At 54.5% G+C, this 19,806-nt stretch overlaps 3 protein-coding genes across 4 annotated transcripts; 2 read left to right on the top strand and 1 right to left on the bottom strand.

Moving 5' to 3' along the window:
* The first annotated feature begins 56 nt into the window (after nucleotides 1–56).
* UBE2C (ubiquitin conjugating enzyme E2 C) lies at nucleotides 57–3,129 on the top strand. 2 transcript variants are annotated; one of them, XM_082644109.1, is made up of 6 exons: nucleotides 57–253; nucleotides 817–844; nucleotides 1,614–1,700; nucleotides 2,145–2,349; nucleotides 2,461–2,520; nucleotides 2,975–3,129. In XM_082644109.1, the coding sequence occupies exons 1-6, from the start codon at nucleotides 153–155 to the stop codon at nucleotides 3,031–3,033; spliced, it is 540 nt and encodes a 179-aa protein (XP_082500235.1). In that variant the 5' UTR covers nucleotides 57–152; the 3' UTR covers nucleotides 3,034–3,129. The 2 variants fall into 2 exon arrangements, with proteins under 2 accessions (XP_082500235.1, XP_082500236.1); XM_082644110.1 differs by lacking the exon at nucleotides 817–844 and having other exon boundaries at nucleotides 164–253.
* Nucleotides 3,130–7,964: 4,835 nt separating this feature from the next.
* TNNC2 (troponin C2, fast skeletal type) lies at nucleotides 7,965–9,102 on the bottom strand (the record flags this gene model as incomplete). Its single annotated transcript, XM_082645517.1, has 5 exons — nucleotides 9,056–9,102; nucleotides 8,772–8,915; nucleotides 8,568–8,682; nucleotides 8,269–8,405; nucleotides 7,965–7,996 (listed from the first exon to the last, which is right to left on the bottom strand). The coding sequence occupies exons 1-5, from the start codon at nucleotides 9,063–9,065 to the stop codon at nucleotides 7,965–7,967; spliced, it is 438 nt and encodes a 145-aa protein (XP_082501643.1). The 5' UTR covers nucleotides 9,066–9,102.
* Nucleotides 9,103–14,603: 5,501 nt separating this feature from the next.
* On the top strand, nucleotides 14,604–19,800 carry SNX21 (sorting nexin family member 21). Its single transcript, XM_082643745.1, has 3 exons — nucleotides 14,604–15,159; nucleotides 15,592–15,770; nucleotides 18,809–19,800. The coding sequence occupies exons 1-3, from the start codon at nucleotides 14,898–14,900 to the stop codon at nucleotides 19,481–19,483; spliced, it is 1,116 nt and encodes a 371-aa protein (XP_082499871.1). The 5' UTR covers nucleotides 14,604–14,897; the 3' UTR covers nucleotides 19,484–19,800.
* The last annotated feature ends 6 nt before the right edge of the window (nucleotides 19,801–19,806 follow it).

The following is a 19,806-nucleotide window of genomic DNA, read 5'->3' as shown; positions in this document are numbered from 1 at the left end:
ATTGGCTGGATCAAACCCAAGCGAGCCGCTGATAGGCCAGCGCTGCCGGAGGGTTACAATTCAAACGCAGGCGGAAGGGCCCGGGAACCCGCAGTTGCTGCCGCGGTCTCAGTGTAGTCTGAGTTCCTGTCTCCCTTCTCAGCGCCACCCGGATGGCTTCCCAGAACCGCGACCCAGCTGCCGCCAGCGTTGCTGCCGCCCGTAAAGGAGCCGAGCCCAGCGGGGGCGCCGCTCGGGGCCCCGTGGGCAAGAGGTGAGTGGTGCGGAGGTAACAATCGCCAGGCCTGGCACAGCCTGGGCCTTCGGTGCCGAGAGCGAAGACTTCCGGGACCCCCACCTCCTCCTGGAACGGGTGAGATATGGGAGGTAGAGGGACACGCCAGGAGCTCGACTGCTCTTAGAGACCCTCCCGAAGGAGGACGGAAGGGGTATGGCCGTTGCCAGGTCCTCCGTCGGTGAACCAAGATGAAGATGCTCCGGGGACCTTCGGTGTCTTGGCTGGAGGACGGCGGGGGAGGGGGAAGGAAGGAGGGGAGAAATTGAGATCCGGCACGGAGAGAGACGCCAGAGAAGCAGACGAGGTTAAGAATAAGCCAGAGCCGTCCTGTGGGAGCCTGGAATTAGGGAGGGTGAGGAGGACTCACTACGACCCTCTTGTGGAACTGGGGGTGACCGTGCCCCCAGCTGAGTCCGACTTCAGGGTAGAGGGAGGCCTCCGTGAGAGCTGCTCCAGAAAGATTGGGGTGGGAGGAGATGCACCACCTGGAGCCCTGACCCATCCAGACTCCCAGGTGACCCAGAGTGCTCTTTTTGCAGGCTACAGCAGGAGCTGATGACGCTCATGGTGAGTGACTGATGCCCAGAGCCCCAACCAGTTGGTCCGCCCTCCCACCTCCCAGTCACTTATCAGTAGCCTCCTCTCCTACATCAGGCTCTGTGATAGACATGGGGGTAAAAAGATGAGTCCAGCTTGTTCTCTTCTGGGAAGAAGCTAATCCACCTCACCTACACACCTTTTCTCCGGAGAGTCTCTACTCCCAGTCCCATCCTGCCACAATAAAGTTATCCCTGAAATACAGCTCTCATACAGGGCCCTCCCCCTGCCCTGCCTGGTCCTTCTTCCCTGCCCTAAGGTTTATCCACACCCAGCTCTCCATCCTTCTTAATATTTCTAATCCTGTCGTACCTCAGAATGCTTCCTTCCTGGACGATCTCTTCTACGTTAACCCTGGATATTCAAGTCAAATCCTTCAATGACCATATTGTTTATGTTCCCAGTCCGTGAAAAGTCTCTGGGCTTCGTATGTAACCAGCACTCAGTAGCATGTTGAGTTGAATTCCCAGCAGCCAGCACTGTGGCTACAGAGCTGCCTCCTGCTTCCCTGCACAACCCCTCCCTTCTTAGCTTGGCGATGAACCTCCATCATCCCAGTACTCCCCGGAGAGGCATGCTGAGCCCTGAGGATACAGCCATTTCCTCAGGAAAGCCTATCAATTTGGCCTGGTTGCTTTATTTTGGATCAAAATGTGATGAGATTAAGGAGAAAGGGTTCACCCACTGGCCCCCCAGGAGCGTACGCTTCAGCCCAGCACGTGTTGTGTTTCCTCCCCAGATGTCTGGTGATAAAGGAATTTCTGCCTTCCCTGAATCAGACAACCTTTTCAAATGGGTGGGGACCATCCATGGAGCAGCTGGCACCGTAAGTATAGGGTTGGGGTAGGTGAGTGTGACTTAGCTGAGTCTGGGGGGAGGTGGGAGGTGAAATCCAAGTGCCTGGTCTGCTTCAAGTCTTTTGGCTGACGGGACACTCCCCTGTGCCCTGAGCCTGTGGCCCTGATCTCCCTCTCTATAGTAAGAGGCTGTGTTTAAGGCAGGGCTCTCCATCTTAGATGCTGACAGGGGGCCAGACAGCAAGGAAAAGAATGAAGGACAATTGAGGACTTAAGGCCAGTGGGCCTTAGACCAAAGGATCACTGATGACCCCAATGACCAGATATGAGAGAAAGTACCAGACCAGTTTAATGCTTTCTCTTCTGTCAAGTCCCAGACAAGCTCGGGGGTCCTGGCAAGTCCCTTATGTGGGGCTTGGGCTGGGAACTGAGGCTCAGGGTGGAAGGGTTACTCCCTGAATCTCTTTCTCCAGGTATATGAAGACCTGAGGTATAAACTGTCCCTGGAGTTCCCCAGTGGCTACCCTTACAACGCACCCACGGTCAAGTTCCTCACACCCTGCTACCACCCCAACGTGGACACCCAGGGTAACATCTGCCTGGACATCCTGAAAGACAAGTGGTCCGCCCTGTACGACGTCAGGACCATCCTGCTCTCCATCCAGAGCCTGCTCGGAGGTGACTGCCGAGACCGGCCCCTCCCCTGCAACCTGGGAACCTGTCAGAACTCCCCCCGGCTGGCGGCCTCTTCTACCCGCACCTGACCGTCCTCTTTCTCTCCACCTGCAGAACCCAACATCGATAGCCCTTTGAATACACATGCCGCTGAGCTCTGGAAAAACCCCACAGGTGAGTCCTTTGTCCTTCTCAGGGCACCAGGCCATCCCTCCCCAACCTTCAAAGCCTCCCTCAAACAACAGAAGGATTCCAGTGACTTGGGAGTATGTCCTTGGGGGGCAGGTAACCCAGTTCCACCTCTGCCTTGGTGTTTCTGGTTTGCCTGTTTGCTATAGAATCAGGAAGAACCAACCCTTTCCACATTAATGTACGTTGGGGAGGCTTTTTAAGTAGAAGGCAAAGCTTTGTGCAAATGACTTGCTCGCTAAGGGCCCCTAGTCCCCTCCCCAGCCTCCCTGGAAACAGAGCCCGTCCAGGAGTCCTGGCTGGGTGGGCAGCAGAGGGTCAATCTGTTGTGCTGGGAAGCCCCTCCCCAAACTCCTCCCACATTTATATCCTTGCTGCCCTCTTATCCACCTTAACCCCTGTGCTCATCACTCACTGAGACCTGCCTGTTCTCTTCCAGCCTTTAAGAAGTACCTGCAAGAAACGTACTCAAAGCAGGTCTCCAGCCAAGAGCCCTGACCCAGGATGTGCAGCTCTCCTTCTGTTGTCTTTTTATATTTTTTCCCTTAGATGGTCTGTCCTTTCCTCGATTTCTGTACAGGACCCTGTATCTTATCTGTGGTGTCATTTTTGTTTTGTTTCTGTTTTTTAAATTAAGTGTCTGGTTAAGCCCTTGTGATGAGTATATTAAATAAATACATTTGGGGGTTTTTTAACAAGTAGCTGTCTTGTAGTTCCCCTAGGGTTGGAAGTGCGCAGGATCGTCAGAGGTCAGGTGTAGGATCTGGGTTCCTGCCCTGCCCCTCCACCCAGGGAGTAGGAGCAGCGGGTAGGCTGTAGGGCTGCGCAGTGGGGTGACAGGATTTGCTCCGTTGCGACTTTAGTTGTTTTATGGCTCTGCATCTGTTTCCTCATCTATAGAATGGGTGTCACAAAATGCCGATTTCTGGGCGTTCCCTGGCGGTCTAGTGGGTAGGATTCAGCGCTTTCACTTCCATGGCCCAGGTTCAATCCCTGGTCGGGGAACTGAGATCCCATAAGCCGTGCAGTGCAGCCAAAAATATAGATAGATAGACGGATAGATAGATAGATAGATGAAAATTAATTAAAAAAATAAAAAACAATAACAAAATGCCAATTTCTGTGGTGTGGTGACATGCACCAAGAATGTTAGCAAATATAGGAGTTGTCCCAGGTGTGTTGCAGATGAGGCTGAACCAGACATTAGGCTGAAACAGCTAGAGCTGGAGAGAGCGAGAGAGTGAGAGAGAGTGTGTGTGTGTTGGAGGGGGGTATCAGCCACCTACTTTCTGACTGTAGATGTTTGACCCTGAAAAAGGAGCAAGAGGACATTCAGGTGACCCTACAGCAGGCCCAGGGACTGCGGAGACAGCCAGGGGAAGCCTTCTGGACTGAGGTCAAAACTCACCCCTTGCCCCAGGTCTCCCATAGATGGCTCCATGCTCCACAGGGACACGTTCACCTCCTGCTTCATCTCCACCAGCAGTTCCCCTCTCTGCTGCACCACTGACTCAGCCAGCCCCCGGCCCCTTGGGCCATCTTTCCACTGGCCTGCCACAGGCCTTTGGGCCCCTGGGAGGAAACCCCTGTGCCAACCAGCTGGGTCCAGGTAGGCTGAGGTGCTGGGCCCAGCCCAGGGCCTGCAGGAAGATCTAGGTGACACACCCAGGTGCGCTCCAACAAGGCCTGAGTATTGGCTACTCGCCCAACCTGGTCAGCTCTACCTGCAGCTGGTTGTGCAGGCCTGGGGGGAGGGGGAGAAGACAGCAAGGAGGTCATCGGGAAGGTTCTCACCCACACTTTCCTCCTACTCCGGCTAGCCCGGACCCCTGTGCCCCCAGCAAGCAGCCACATGTGGAATTGGATTGGAGTTGTCAGGCCTGGGACTAGAACTTGGATGTCCTCTCATCGGTCCCTTCCCTTCATCTCAGACCGCTGTCGGCTCCCTCCCTGGGGCATGGACCAGTGTTGCTCAATCTACTGTGCATGTGAATCTGCCTGGGCGGGGACTTCCTGGATGGTTAAGAATCCGCCTACCAATGCAGGGGACAGGGTTTCGAGCCCTGGTCCGGGAAGATCCCACCTGTCGCAGAGCAACTAAGCCCGTGCACCACAACTACTGAGCCTGCGCTCTAGAGCCTGAGAGCCACAACTATTGAGCCCGCGTGCCACAACTACTGAAGCCCACGTGCCTAGAGCCTGTGCTCCGCATCAGGAGGAGCCACCACAATGAGAAGTACTCGCACCGCAATGAAGAGTAGCCCCTGCTCGCTGCAACTAGAGAACGCCCGCGCGCAGCAAGGAAGACCCAGGGCAGCCAAACATAAATTAAAAAAATAAATCTGCCTGGGATCTTATTCAAATACAAATTTTGATTCAGTTGGTCTGGGTGGGGCCTGAGGCTCTGCATTTCTAATCAGCTCCCAGGTGGTGTCATTGCTGTGCTCTAGTTAAAGGTATAGAGCAGTGTTCTTGAGGTGTGGTCCTTCCACTTTTAACCTGCTACTGGTTAGAAATGTAAATTCTTGGCCCCAGTAAGCTCTCCAGGTGATTCTCTGATGCTCTCTCAAATTGAAAATCACGAGGCTGGGACTTCCCTGGCAGTCCAGTGGTTAAGACTCCTCACTTCCACTGCAAGGGGTGGGTGTTCGATTCCTGGTCGGGGAACTAAGATCCCCCATGCCTTGCCACGAGGCCAAAAAAAAAAAGAAGACAAACACCAGGCTGGAGGATGTCTGAGATGAGCAGAGCTCAGAACCTGACACTTAGTTCTTAATAAATGCTGGCCAAAGTGGATGTATCTTTGCCTTCCTTAGGAAGCCTCTCTGTGGTTTCCCGGACCATGGTGTCTGACTCCCCCAGATGGTCACATGACCTATCTGTGTCAGTCACAGAGACCCAACTCTCTACACTGTCGTTCGGAACCAATCAGGGTGTTTCCTGGAATTAATCCCTGCGAGAAAGTAAAATTATTTTACTACTAGGATTGCTAAAAGAGGAGGGAGTCAGCCTGGGCTGCTGGTGGAGACGGCTGAAGATAAAAGAAAGCCAAGCAGAGACAAATAGCTGAGAGATGACTGAAACTCTGGCCTCCGGTTCATGTGTTGGCATCCCGGTGTCATGAACCAACAAATCCCTTTTTGGTGTAAGTCAATTTGACTTAGGTTTCTAACACCAGTGCAGTCAGTATTAGAAGGTGTGATGATCATTATTCGCATTCATTCAGTACAGTGGTTGAGTTGAGTGCCCACAAGGTAAAGGCCCTATGTTGGGGGCTGGGGATGAGGCAGGGAGAGGACACAGTCCTGTCCTCAGGGAGGGTGACGTTTAGGGAGTAGATAGGCATGTCAGTGGTGTAGAATAAGTGGTGGTTAAGGTAGAAGAGCTGTGTTAGAATTCCTGATCCACCCCTGTGTTACTCGTATACACTTGGGCACTTATATTTAACCTCTCTGTAAAATGGAAATATTAGTAGCTACCTCACAGGATAGATGAAGAACCGTAGAACAGTGTCTGGCACATAGTAAGCACTCAATAAAAGCTGGGTGTGGGAATTCCCTGGCAATCTAGTGGTTAGGATTCTCGGCTTTCACTGCCCAAGGCCCGGGTTCAATTCCTGGTCCGGGAACTGAGATCCCGCAAGCTGCGCGGCATGGGGTTGGGTGGGGGGGAGCTGGGTGCTAGGCTCACATGTTGCTGTGAAAGCTCAGAGGTGGGGCGCCTAATGAAGATGAGGAGGGTCAAGGAGGGCTCTCTCTGGAGAAGGAGATTGGGCTGCGAGGGAGGTAACCAGCAGTTAATGAAGCCTTGAGCAGGGCACTGACGTGGTCAGATTTGGTTTTGGAAAGATCCTTCTGGCTGCCATCTGTCTAGAGAGTGAATGGCAATGATAATGGCCTGAGTTATGATGCTGAGTGGGCTTGGAGAGGAGGGATGAAGTGGTAAGGAGACAAAGTAGCAGGGCATAGTAAGTAAATTAGAGGTGAAAAATGAGCTTCAGAATTTGTGACCTGGGTCTCAACCCTGAGGTGGGCAACACAGGAGAAGGAGATGGAGGAGGGAGATTTACTAGTTTAAGGCAGGGCCAGTTTGAAGCACTCAGGACGCCCTGGTAGAATTGTCAACAGGTAGATGGTCTTGCTCCTGTTTCCACCACACAGCCATATCATCTAGGTTGTTATCTACTTGTCTGGGTAATTCACCCCACTCTGCCTGAGTTTCCTCAACCGTAAAATGGAAATAAGGGCATCTGCCCCTGGGGTTGTGAGGATAAATGAGACAATACCTGCACAGCACACAGTAGGCACTCATAGGGATGATTACTACACGCGAGCAATGCTCCTGGCTGGAAATACAATCCAGGAAACGTGAATAAGCCAGAAAGGGGAGAAGAGAACAGGGAGTTGGAGAGGGAGGGCTGCAACAATGACTAAAAGAGTTCAATGTTTCAAGATGATAATGATATTCCTAATAGCATGTATTACATGCTGACTCCGTGCCAGGCTCTGTTCTAAGCACTTTGCACACATTAATTTATTCTCACAGCCCTGTGAGGTAAGTACTATCACTGTCCGTTTTACAGATTAGGAAAGGAAGCAGAGAGTGGTTTGTCACCGGCCGTGAGGATTCAAACTGAGCGTGAGGAAAGCCAAACTACCACTGCCCTTAATTAGCTTTGACCCAACGCCGGCTGTAATTGAGTTGTTTACAAAAGAGGTGTGGGCGCCAGAGTGCAGCTAGTCAGGGCAGGGATCAAGGGAGGACAAGATGGTATCTGAGCTGCGTCTTTGTATCTTGGAGATGGCATTTGAGCTGTGTTGAAGGATTTGCCAAGACTTGAAGAGGAAGAAGGGCATTCCAAGGAGAGAGAACAGCATGAGCAAAGGTTGGAGGGCTTAAATGTGCACCCCACTTCCACAGCAAGAAGGATCGATTGCCCAGTGAGACTGGAACCCCTCGAGGGAAGGGGTAACTGTGGGAAGGAGGGGAAGGAATTAGGATTTGATTCTAGAAGCAATGGGGACCCTGGAAGCGCCAGGAGCCACCCAGCCCCTCGACCAAGTTGCCACACCTAGCGTCAGCTGCAGATAGACCGTCGCTAAACTTTCGAGGGCATCGAGTGCCACCTCGGGCTCCCGCGACCCAGCGGCCTTCCGCGTCCCGCTGCGTTCGGACCCGAGGACGCTCGGGTGGCTCCAACCGGGGTGGCGCCCTGGACAGCGGCCCAGCCAGGCGGCCCCCGACACCCGATCCATCCCGGTCCTCCCCTCACTCAGGCCACGCGCTTTGCAATGTTTCCTTTTATTCCTTCTAGACACATTCCCAGAAGGGGCCGCGCCTCCCTCCCGGGGCCGGGAGTGGGACCGGGTGGCGATGACGTCCCCACGCCCTAAGGACGCGCGGTCTCCGCGGAGCGGAGGGCCGACTTCTTACTGCACGCCCTCCATCATCTTCAGGAACTCTGCGGGGAAGGAGATGGAGAGGCGGTCAGGGGTCCCCTAGGGGCGAGCGAGGTCTGGCCAGGCTCCAGCCTCGCAGAGGGCGTGCCTTATCTTTTGTAGATAAATTGCACAAAACCTCCCGGAGGTCCCCCCTACCCGCCCGCAGGGAGTGGGGAGGAGCTTGGCCCCGCCCCGCCCCGCCTTCAAGGCTAGGGACTCCCGCGTGGGTGCCACGCTCCGGGCTCTCCAGCCTGGTTCGCTCTTCCGCTCCTCGCGCTCCCCAGACCCTCACCGTCGAAGTCAATGCGGCCGTCGTTGTTCTTGTCCCCGTCCTTCATCAGGGATTCGAGCTCCTCGTCCGTCACGTGCTCCCCGGAGGCCCGGAAAATCTCAGCCAGTTCCTCAGCATCGATGTAGCCGTCTGCGTTCCTTCAGGCGGAGGGCCAGGGCGGAGTTCAGGACGGGCAGGGGCGACCCGCCCGGGCCACGCCGGACGCCCCCTCCTACATCCCCACCCCGAGAACCTTCGTGCCCTGCTGGCCAGACTCCGCCGGCTCTGCGCCTCGCTCGGCTCCCAGGCCCCCAATGCACCTGTCAAAGATGCGGAAACACTCAGCCAGCTCCTCCTCACTCTTCCCCTTGGCGTCCTCTTTCATCTGGCGCACCATCATGACCAAGAACTCCTCGAAGTCGATGGTGCCGCTGCCTGAGGGAAGCAGGTGGTGAGGGAGCCTGAGCCCTGGCTGCCAGCTCCTCTCCACCACCATCCCATCCCTCGGAGGGCCACCCGCTCACCGTCCTCATCCACCTCCTCGATGATGGCGTCCAGCTCCTCTTTGGTGGGTGTCTGGCCCAGCATCCTCATCACCGTGCCCAACTCCTTGACGCTGATGTCCCCGCCACCATCGGCGTCAAACATGTCGAAGGCGGCCTTGAACTCTGCCAGGGCAAGGAGAGCCGAGGGCTAAGGTGAGCCTGGCTGGACCGTCAGCCTCACGTCCACCCTCCCTGCCTGCCTAGACACCAATCATTGCCCAGCACACAGCCACCCAACGGACTGCCCGCCCACCCCCACTCACCAGCGATCATCTCCTCGCTGAGGTAGGACCGGGCCTCAGCCTGCTGGTCCGTCTGCAGGAAACACAGACCATCAAAGAGCAGAAGGGGAAGCCCTGGAGCGCATACCTGACTTAACCCCATTCTTCTGCACCCCCGTTTCTGTAAGTGCCCCTTAGTCCTCCGGAGAAAAGAGCTCCAAACTTGCCCCCCCCCCACCGCGTGCTCCCACAGCACCCAACCCCGCTTTTGAAGAACTAGCTAGGGGAATTCCCTCGCGGTCCAGTGGTTAGGACTCTGTGCTTTCACTGCCGAAGACCTGGGTTCAATCCCTAGTTGGGGAACTAAGATCCCACAAGCTGTGCAGCTCAGCCAAAAAGAAGAAAGAACTAAGGATTATACCCTTCTTGCTTGTCAATCAGAGGTCAATTCAGGAACCCCCCAGTAATCTTGGGCAAGTCACTAAATGTACCCCCATCCCCTCATCTCTTCTTAGCAGTTTTTCAGGGATGAGCTGAAATCAGGGGTGTGAGAAGGCTTTGTAAAGTGCCAGAACGAGTCCAACATCATTTTCCAGTTTTCCCTGCCTCCTCGCAATGCCTGGTACTTTAACAGGTGCTCAATAAATGTTTGTTGTCAAATAAACGATAATGCAAGGCAAAGTTACTGAGCACCGACCAAGTGTCAGGCCACAGACCGGGCACTGGGACCCCCAAGAAGTCAGACACATCATCCCTCCCTCCAAGAACTTGCAGAGACAGAGGTTGTAAGCTTCCTTGCGACGATTCAGTCATTGGAGTAAATGCCACTCCTGCTGGACGGAGTATGATGTGGGCCTTGTGCAGGTGATGGTAAGATGGCTCGAAGGAGCTTCCAACACGTCCAAGCCCAGCCAGCTAGCGAGGGGACTTGGGACTGAGGCTGGCAGCGAAGAAGGGCTGAGGCGTCCAAGGAGCTCTTCAGCTGGCTGGCTGCTGGCTGTCCTCCTTGTCGCCCTCCTCCTCCCCTCCCCCTCCCCTCCTCCTTGCCTGTGCCAAAAGGGCAGGTTATTTTTAGTCAGGAACTGGGCAACAGCAGCTGTCGTCCAGGGTCTAGTTACTCCTTGAAGTGAAGTGGGGAGGACGATCTCAGAGGAAAAGGACAGCCTCAAATCATAACCCCTCTCTGGGAGGCTGACATCTCTCTAACTCTGCTCTGTCATCTTCGGCCCCTTCTCATCCCCTTGGAGCTCTTGGGCTCCTGCCCCTGAACTGGTCTGAGGCCCTGCAGGCTTCCCATCTTCCAGAGGAGGTTTCCTTCTCGCACTGGCAGGAAGAGGGTTTGGCAAGGCTTCCAGCCCACCCCCACTGCTCACTGGCTTGCTGGGTGACTCCCTCTCCACCATCAGGGTGACAAGCTAAGACCCACTCACAGTTCTCTGACCGACATGGCTAGAAGCCTCAGAAGGTCTCAGGGAACCAGCAAGCCTGGAGGCTCAACCCCTGGAACGTCCCAACTCTCCCCTTCCAAGACAAGTCCGAGGCCTTCTTCCCAACCTTCCTCCCAGACACCAGGGTTCCAGGAGCTTTCATATTCCATCTTCAAACATCCGAGTTACTGCCCCACAGAGCACCCAGATCTGGCCTGAAAGATGCCCAGAAGTGCTCCTGCAAGTAAAAGGATGAAGTCCCTTATCCTTACCATGGTTGCGTGTCACCAGGACTCCTCTGCTGCAGGTCACCTCCTCTGCACTCCACCAGCCAAAGATGCCCTGGCCCTCTCTAGCCCCTAGGATTTGTAGGGGAATCCTCTCCTCCCACTTCCCTGCTCCCCAGGACCGGATGCCCTGGCCAATCAGATCCTGGGGTCAGTGAGCACCCCCCTGTCAGAGTCCTAGCCCATTACCTAATTTAGCCAAGGGCCCTTGCAGAGAAATTTAAGCCTCCGAGCAGGTGGCAGGCCTTGACGTCCTAGATTCTTGTGAGGAGAACCCGCCCCGCTCCACCGCCTTAGTGAGTGCCCCCTCAAGAAGCACACTTGCTCCAAGATGGGTGAGGATGATTAGGATAGAGAAAAGTGAGGCAGCATGGTGGAATGCCAGAGCACAAGCCTTGACGTCCAAAGCCCAGGATCCAATTCCTGTCTCTACAAGCTGTGCACACTTGGGCAGGTGGCGATGCCACTCTGAGCTTCAGTTTCCTTATCTGTGAGATGGGGAGAGTCATAACCTCCCTCACAGAGAAACCATGGTAAACGGGAGCACAGGTATATGTCACCAAGCTTGTGCAACTACATAGGGTCAGTGCTTGGCAAGTGGAATGTTTTGTCTTTGAATCAGGGTAAGGGGCGGGGGATAGGAGGAGGGGAAAGTGACAGCCACAGTTATTGAACCTCTGTGACTTGCCACACACTGTGCTAAGCATTTTAACCACATGATCTCATCCAGTACTCATCCTGTGAGGTAGCAACTATGATTATTCCCTTTTCACCGGGAGCTTTGTAAATCATAAAGGTCTATAGTCATGTTGGGGATTCTTATTCATACTGACTGAGGGGAAGTTGGGGCAGACTGTCCTCAGGGGACCCGTCTAGAAGGAGAAACGTATAGAGGGGTCCAGGAAACAGGGTGTGCACTTGGAGGAGAAAGAAACAGTGAAAGAAGATTCTTCTCTCAAGCTTACCTTCTCCAGGGAAAGGGTTTGGGGGATTCACTTTTTTGGGGGGGAAGGGGGACCGGGGGAAGTTTCTCTAAGTAGGTGCAGGGGCAGCTGGCCCCTTGCTAGAGCTTGAGGAAGAAGTCTGGAGGAGCTCAGCTGGCCATCTGGAGAGTGAAGGAGTGGCCAGATCAAGTCAAGTCCGAGGCGAGCCCACCCCGAGAACGTACAGGGTCCACACGGGGTGTTGCGGGGGACAGACAACATTTATGGACGGTAGCTAAGTCAACAAAAAGAGCCCGGAGATGACTAAACACAGGGTCTGGGGCTAGTGAAAGGGGGCTGGACACCAAGGAAGTCAGATGGACAGTGGCAGCTGGGCTGCCCTCTTGCCCTATACATAGATATTCCCAAGGAAATCTCAGTGGAGCCAGGCCAGGCTAAATAAGGCCTCCCCCAGCCAGGCACAGGCCCAAGGGGCCATGCTCCCCAGGGGATGCCAATTTGGACACAAACATTGGAACCACTTAATCCCTTTGGAACAGAGAATGTGGAACTTGCAGCAATCCTTTGTTCATTAATTTGTTCTTTCAGTTATTCAGGGAAATAGATAAGGTCCAAACTCAGTGTGACCAAGCAAGGTCCCACTCACCCTTCCATTCTCATCCCCTTTCCTCTCCCACCTTGCATGCCGCTCTTCTCTGTTCAGACTAAAATAAAGCTCCAAACGCCACCCTTTAAAGTTCCCGGGTCCTTGCACATGCTGGTTTTTTTTCTGCCAGAAACTCCCATCTTCCCCTTGTTCACCTGCCTACTTCCCTATCCTCTTTCTCGGCTTTAACAATACTTCCTCCAGGATCCTTCCTCCCCTGTACCCAGGCCAAAGGAGTCCAAGGTGGTCTCCAGTATTTTCCTCAGTCATAGCACTGAACATGCCATGGGATCACGACCTGTTCTAAGTTCCACGGACCAGAGACTGTTACCTGCCTGCCAGTGCATTCCCCAGCACCCAGCACTTGGCACTTAGCCAGTGTTCAAAAAATAATATGATCTTTGGAAGAATAAGTGAACAGAATGACATCTGGTTCAATATAAGGAGGACCTTTCTAACAGTGGTGGTTGAATAATAATGGGACTGGGCAGCCTCATAAGGTAATGAGCCTCCTGTTACTGAATGTATGCAAACAGGAGTTTGATGACCACCTCTCAGGGAGGCTGTGGGGAGAGATCCATACAGAGACTAAGAGTAGTGGAGAATACAAGACCTCAAAAGATCTCCTAGTTCTGGCCCCGTGTGTGTGGCCCAGGGTAACTTTCCTTCACTGAGCTTCAGACTACCCATCTGTAAAATGGAGGTGCTAGACCAGATTTCGGAGCAACCCTCCTCCAGACCCTCATGGCTCTGACAACCCGTGGTTTTGTGAACACCTGCTTTGTACCCAGACTTGTGAGGCATTTGACAAAGTACAGGTTAAGATTCACCCAATGTTTGGTGAATGGGTGAGTGCTGAATGAATGAACAAATGAGGTGTGTCTTTGTTGCGCCAACACCCTGCTGGGAAGCTGAATGAAGAGTCATTAAAGCTTTAAGATTACACAGACTTGGCCTTAAATCACAGCCCTCCTATTTCCTAGCTGTGGATTTGGGGAAAGTCTATTTGCCTCAGTTTCTTCATCTTGAAAATGGACCATTCTTGTCCACTAACAGCCTCCTCCCCAGGATGTTGTGAGGGTGAGATGTGACCCCTTGTAAAGTGCCTAGAACAGGTTGGAGGATACAGTGGAACTTCAAGAAATGAGAGCCCTGGGCTTCCCTGGTGGCCCAGTGGTTGGGAGTCCGCCTGCCGATGCAGGGGACGCGGGTTTGTGCCCCGGTCCGGGAGGATCCCACATGCCGCGGAGCGGCTGGGCCCGTGAGCCATGGCCGCTGAGCCTGCGCGTCCGGAGCCTATGCTCTGCAGCGGGAGAGGCCACAACAGTGAGAGGCCCACATACCGCAAAAAAAAAAAAAAAAGAAATGAGAGCCCTGCCCCTTCTGCACAGAGGGAGGGCAGGCAGTATGTGTTCCATTCAAAGCTATTCCCACACCCCTCTCTCCTGTGCCCTTTAAAAAGGGGAGGAGCTACCATCAGAGATTTTACTTGTTTGATTGTATAACTAGCAATATCTGCCCTGCTAGGGACTGATAGCTAGGCCTTTTGACGGGAAGGGACAATAAATTCTTGACCTACTGCTGCCCTCTGGATAAAAAATAAAAACACAGCTCACTAGGGGATTTGCTGAGATTACCAGGCCTGCAGCGTGCGAAAAGAACAGGATGTGGAACTCAGGAGACCTGGGCTGCAGGGCCTTACACTCAGAAACCTCTGGCAAGCTGTATGACTTGGGGAAAGTAACTCAGCCTCTCTGGGTCTCAGTTTTCCCCGTTTGCCTATGTCCTACGTGTGAGGCAGGTTCAAATGAGATTGTAAAAGCTTGTGAACACTGTAGAAACAATGATCATTGTGTAACTTATTATCCTCTTAGTCCCTCCTCTGTGCAAAATTCGTACTTAAATTCGTATTAATTGTTCCTGTTTTACATATGAGAAAACCTAGGCTACTCGAGGTCGGAGGTCAGATTTCATCCCAGATCACTCGGCTTCTCTTGGCCTCGGTTTCCTACTGCCGCGTAATGACTTTGGAAAGTTAGAGTGCTGGGTAAAAATTAGGGGATAGATTGGGGCCAGCCTGGGTCTCCGGAGGGTTGGGAGGATTCAAGGAGGGTGTAGGCCCCTCCGGATTGGGGACGATCCCTTAGGGGGCCGGGGGCTTGCCCAGGCCTACCCAGGATTCCCAAATCCCTCATGGAGCGAAGGGCCCGGGACTCCCGGGCGCCTCAGGGAGCAGGCGGGGCCGGAGGCGGGGCGGCGGCAGGAAGGGGCCGGAGCGGCCTGGGCCCGGCGGAACGCGGCGGAGCCCGGTTGCCCTCGTCCAGGCACCGCGGGCTGCACGAGAACCCGGGGGAGCGGGGCGCCCCAGAGTGCACCTCGGGGCGCAGGAGGCAGACCCGCGCCAGGGGGTGAAAGAGGAGCCGGGAGAGTCGCGGGACCCTCCACAGGCAAGGGCGGGGCCTCCGCGGCGCCCCTCCCTCCCCCAATCCCGGCCCCGCCCCGCCCCCTCCTCGCGCGGGGCTGGGGTCCGCCTCCCTCCCCAGCCCGGGACCCAGCGTCGCGAGCTCCCCCCGGGGTGCCATGGCCTCGCGGCTCCTGCACCGGCTGCGGCACGCCCTGACCGGCGACGGCCCCGGGGAGGCAGCGGCCGGCCCCGAGGCCGAGCAGTTCCCGGAGAGCTCGGAACTGGAGGACGACGACGCCGAGGGCCTGTCGTCCCGCCTCAGCGGCACCCTGAGCTTCACCAGTGCCGAGGACGACGAGGACCAGGACGACGAGGACGACGAGGAGGCTGACCCCGACCCGCTGCCCGATGGGGACCGGGCGGCGGGAGAAGACGCAGGCGAGTGCGGGAGGATGGAGGCGGGAACCCTGGGGCTCGATTAGGCCTCCACCCCAGCCGCGTTCCCGAGCTGATCCAGCCGAAACGCAGACACTTCTTTAAGTGCCCCAGCTACCTCTTGGCTGTGTGACCTTGAGAGAGTCGCAACACCTCTCTCAGCCAAGTGTCAAATAGGGGAAATCCCTCCCATCCCGGGCGGTTTAGGGCATGATGTGTACAGGGTCTGGGATACAAATGGTAGTAATGTGCTAGCAATCTTTTGGGGGTGGAGATATTTATTTAACATCTACTGTCTGCCGGGCAGGTGTTTGGCACCAGGCCCCCTCTCTGGCCCTCCGTTTCCATTTATGTCAAATGAGGATAAATCCTTTGTCATTTGTTGGGAGGATGAATGAGGTCAGGGCATGTAATTTATGTGGAACCTGGCCCCAGGCCCATCCTGTGCTCAGGCAGAACGGAGTCCCCCACCTGATGGGCAGCGGGGCAGTCAGCTCCTGACACGGCAGTTGCAAGATTTCTGGAAGAAGTCCCGGAACACCCTGGTACCCCAGCGGCTGCTCTTTGAAGTGACCAGCGCCAACGTGGTCAAGGACCCGCCCTCCAAGTACGTGGTGAGTGAGGGTCCAGGAATCCCTGGGCTGTGAGTCTAGAAGTCTGGCTAAGAGAAAGTAGGGAAAACGCCAGCTTCCTGGGGGATCTAGTTATAAATGGCTGCCCCATTTTACAGATGGGGAAACTGAAGCCAGAAAGGGGATGTAACTTGAGCAAATCCTCAGGCAAATGACTTAAAACTTTTTTTGAGGGACTATGGACCTATCCAGTCCTGGTTCTGAGACTAAGAACTAGTGTGCGTGTCCCCTGCTCCCTGGGTTTTGCAAATCGTTGCAAGATGCAAGATACACAAGGAAGAATATTATCTGAGTCAGACTTGAGATCCAAGTTGCATTGGTTAGTGGTTAGAAAAATGGGTTTTGGATCCCAGTTACTACCAGTCGTTTGACTTTGGGTGAATTGTGAAACTTTGACGACCCTGTTTCCTCATCTGAACAAGGGGATAATGCCCAGGATTGTCGCAGAAATCGAATGAGACAGTGCATAGAAAGCCCTGAGCGTTGCACCTGGCATCATGAAGTGCTCGATAAAATGGTAGTTCTATTATTATTACTTAGCTTTGGGTTGAAAATGTCTGGCCTCTAGGGCCTGTTGTAGCCTCTTTACCACCCAGGAAAGTCAGTTCTCCAGCACCCACACCTGTACAGAATAAGTTTGTCCCAAGGACTGGATTTATGGGATGGGTAGGGCTGGGGTGAAGATCAGTGCCGGGGGGGAGGCCCTGATTTCCTGGCTGTGGAAAGGAGAAACACATGGCGAATTCGGTGGTCCCGGTCGTGAAACCCAGCCTGACCTGGCTGGTCATGGCAGCAGCAGCTCCCTGCCTCTCACTTCCCTCCTCTTCACCACCCTCCTCCATTTCTGACTCAGCAGGAGGGGGGCCTGGAGCCCTGTCCCACATCTGGGCTTCTCCACCCCTCTCTGCAGCTCTTAGTGAAAAAAGGGCCACGCCCATGGGGCGACTGCTCCCATTTGAGCAGGGATTGACTCCGATGATCAGATCTTAAGTGGCAAAAGTCCTGGCTGGGGGTCATGCACAGGAAAGGGGCGGCAAGGATCAGTTATCTAGTAGCAGCTGGGAGACAGGGAAGTATGCGGGCAACTCTGGGAAGAGAATGACAGGATAGAGCCAAGTTTGGCCTGGCCCAGGTCTGGGGAAACGAATCTTCTCTTTGTTCGATGGGGACCCTACATCCTGCTTTAACATCTCCTGGGGGTTAAGAGCACAGGCTTTGGAATTAGGTCAGCCTGGGTTTGAGTCCCAGCTGGGCCATTTACCAGCTGTGTGACTTAAGGGAGGTCTTTGAGCCCTTTGCCCCCCTTGGGGCCTGCTTCCTGAGCTGTCAGACGGAGGTAAGGATGGCTTCCTGGCAGTGCTGTTGTGATGATAAAATAGTAGATGTGAAGAGCCAGGCACAGCACGTGGTGCAGGGTAGGTGCTCCGTTAATGGAGTGACTCTTATTACCTATCTCAGTGGGACAGTATAAGGATCAGATAATGGATCTAAAATGGGTTTTTGTCCAGAAATTACAAATGAAAATAAAAGCTAGATGAGCATAAGGGGTCACTATAGACCAGTGCTTCCTGAAATGTGTTCAGCAGAAAATTGGTTCCCTGGAATATCAATAACTGTTCTTTAAAAAAAAAAAAAAGTTTTTACAGTCAATATGCAATATGTTTTGGGAATGCAGAGTTGAACGAGAGTAAAATAAGCTTCTTTATTGTTAAACTTTTTAATCCTGAATATTAATGTACACTGTGAATCTTCAAGGGAAGGATAGAGCAGGCAAACCTAACTGACCAGGGGTGGCTAGGATATTGGCAGTTTCACAGAACAAATTCGAGAGGAAAATCTCGGTTTGGTGTTAGTATGCTTTCAACATCGAACGCTTGCTAATCCCCCCTTTAGACCTGTTAGCTCAGCATGATTACAGATTAATCCATATTTGGGTTCTCGGACCTGGGGGGAAGCTTAGTGGTCATCTTGTTCAGTGTTTCCCAAACCTCCAGCACCCTCACAGTTCTTGTCCTATCTAAATGCTACATGTACCATTCTGTGCTTCACGTTTCTCTTCAAATAAACCTATTTTTTAAAAAATAAGTTTAAAAGACTTTATAGCGCAACTGTATATGGAAAGGCTCACTTGCCATAAAGAGAAGATAACCATAAAAATAAAAGCAGTGACAGTGTCATTAAGCCCTGCCTGGATGCTGCTGTCTGAAGAAGGCCCTGACCCGAGAGTCTCTTTCTGGCTCTTTTCTAAAAATGGAGATGAAAAGGGCTTTTTAAAACCAAACTGAGAGCTTCTCAACGTGCAGTCAGAAAGGTTCACAGAGAATTAGTGGGGGCATCGCCTCCTGCCTCTGATTCAGTGTTATTTACTCCAGTACATACCCCCTAAACCGCCCAGGTACCAACGTTTGCACACGTCCCACACTTAAGTAAACAGTGAGCTGGGCCAGCGCTCCATTCACTAGAGTCGGAAGCGGACCCAAGAAGGGGACTGCCCTGCCTGACATCCCATAGTGAGGGAGCACCTGACCTGAGGTTAGAACTTGGGTCCCAGTGCACTTTTCACACTGGTCGCTACTGGGGCTGTCTGAAAAACTGTGTTCTGGGTCTGGATTGGAATAACCTGGCCAGGGATGTAGGGCTAGGTATCCAGAGTGGAATAAAGCTCCAAGGTGATCCTAAAGGTTAGTTAGCTCTAGAGGCCCAAGAGATGGGCCTGGGTTTCGGCCCTTGGCTGGTTTTCCAGAGGGGCTGTTAGAAGAGCTCACTGCCCTATGGGAAGGGAGTACTCCCTAGGAGGGGCAGAGGGGGCGGCTGGACCAGGCGCTGAAGCTCATCTCTGTCTTTTTCTCCCCATGCTGCCTTGGGCCTGGGTCATTTCAGATGAGCCTCAGGTAAGATGAGACTGGGCTCCCTAGCAGCCTCGGGGGTGAAGGGAAGAGGTGGGGGAAGAGAGCTGGAAGTGAGAGGGAAGGGTCCCGGGGACACCCTGCACCTGCCCTGACCCCCACCCTCCCCCGCAGCTCTACACCCTCGCCGTGAGGGGCCCAGGGCCACCGGGCCGCCAGCCAGCCCACATCTCCCGCCGATACTCGGACTTTGAGCGGTTGCACCGAAACCTGCAGCGGCAGTTCCGGGGCCCCATGGCTGCCATCTCCTTCCCCCGCAAGCGCCTGCGCCGGAACTTTACCGCAGAGACCATCGCCCGCCGCAGCCGGGCCTTCGAGCAGTTTTTGGGCCACCTCCAGGCAGTCCCTGATCTGCGCCAGGCCCCGGACCTGCAAGACTTCTTTGTGCTGCCGGAGCTGCGGCGGGCGCAGAGCCTCACCTGCACTGGCCTCTACCGCGAGGCCCTGGCGCTCTGGGCCAACGCCTGGCAGCTGCAGGCCCAGCTGGGTGTCCCCTCAGGCCCAGATCGCCCTCTGCTGACCCTGGCGGGGCTGGCTGTGTGCCACCAGGAGCTGGAGGACCCTGGGGAGGCCCGGGCATGCTGTGAGAAGGCCCTACAGCTGCTGGGGGACAAGAGCCCTCACCCTTTTCTGGCACCCTTTCTGGAGGCCCACGTGCGGCTCTCCTGGCACCTGGGCCTGGACAAACACCAATCAGAGGCCCGGCTCCAGGCCCTGCAAGAGGCAGGCCTGACGCCCACGCCACCCCCCAGTCTCAAAGAACTACTCATCAAGGAGGTGCTGGACTAACTACACCTAGACTTAAGGCCACTGTGGGGAGAGGCACTGCCCCAGTATGGGAAGTGGGGTAGGGGCGGATGAGGACACAGACAGCATTTGGGAGGTGACCAGGGGTGCTGGGAACCCCTAGAAGTTCCACAAAGGATTTGTAGCAGAGTGAAGAAATGTGCTTCTTCTGTGGAGCTGGGCTCAGGACAAGCTTTGGCTAGGATGGTGCAGGGAGAAAGCCTGGTGCAGCCTCTCAAGCTTATGACTATCTGGGGGCTGTGCCCCAGGTCAGGGTCAATGGTCCCTTTTCCTTGGGCCTCCAAGCCAGCCTGGCTAAGGGCCAG

Source organism: Mesoplodon mirus (assembly GCF_964341445.2).
Source record: "Mesoplodon mirus genome assembly, chromosome: 15".
Classification (NCBI taxonomy): domain Eukaryota; kingdom Metazoa; phylum Chordata; class Mammalia; order Artiodactyla; family Ziphiidae; genus Mesoplodon; species Mesoplodon mirus.
This window is presented reverse-complemented; position numbering and strand designations above follow the sequence as displayed.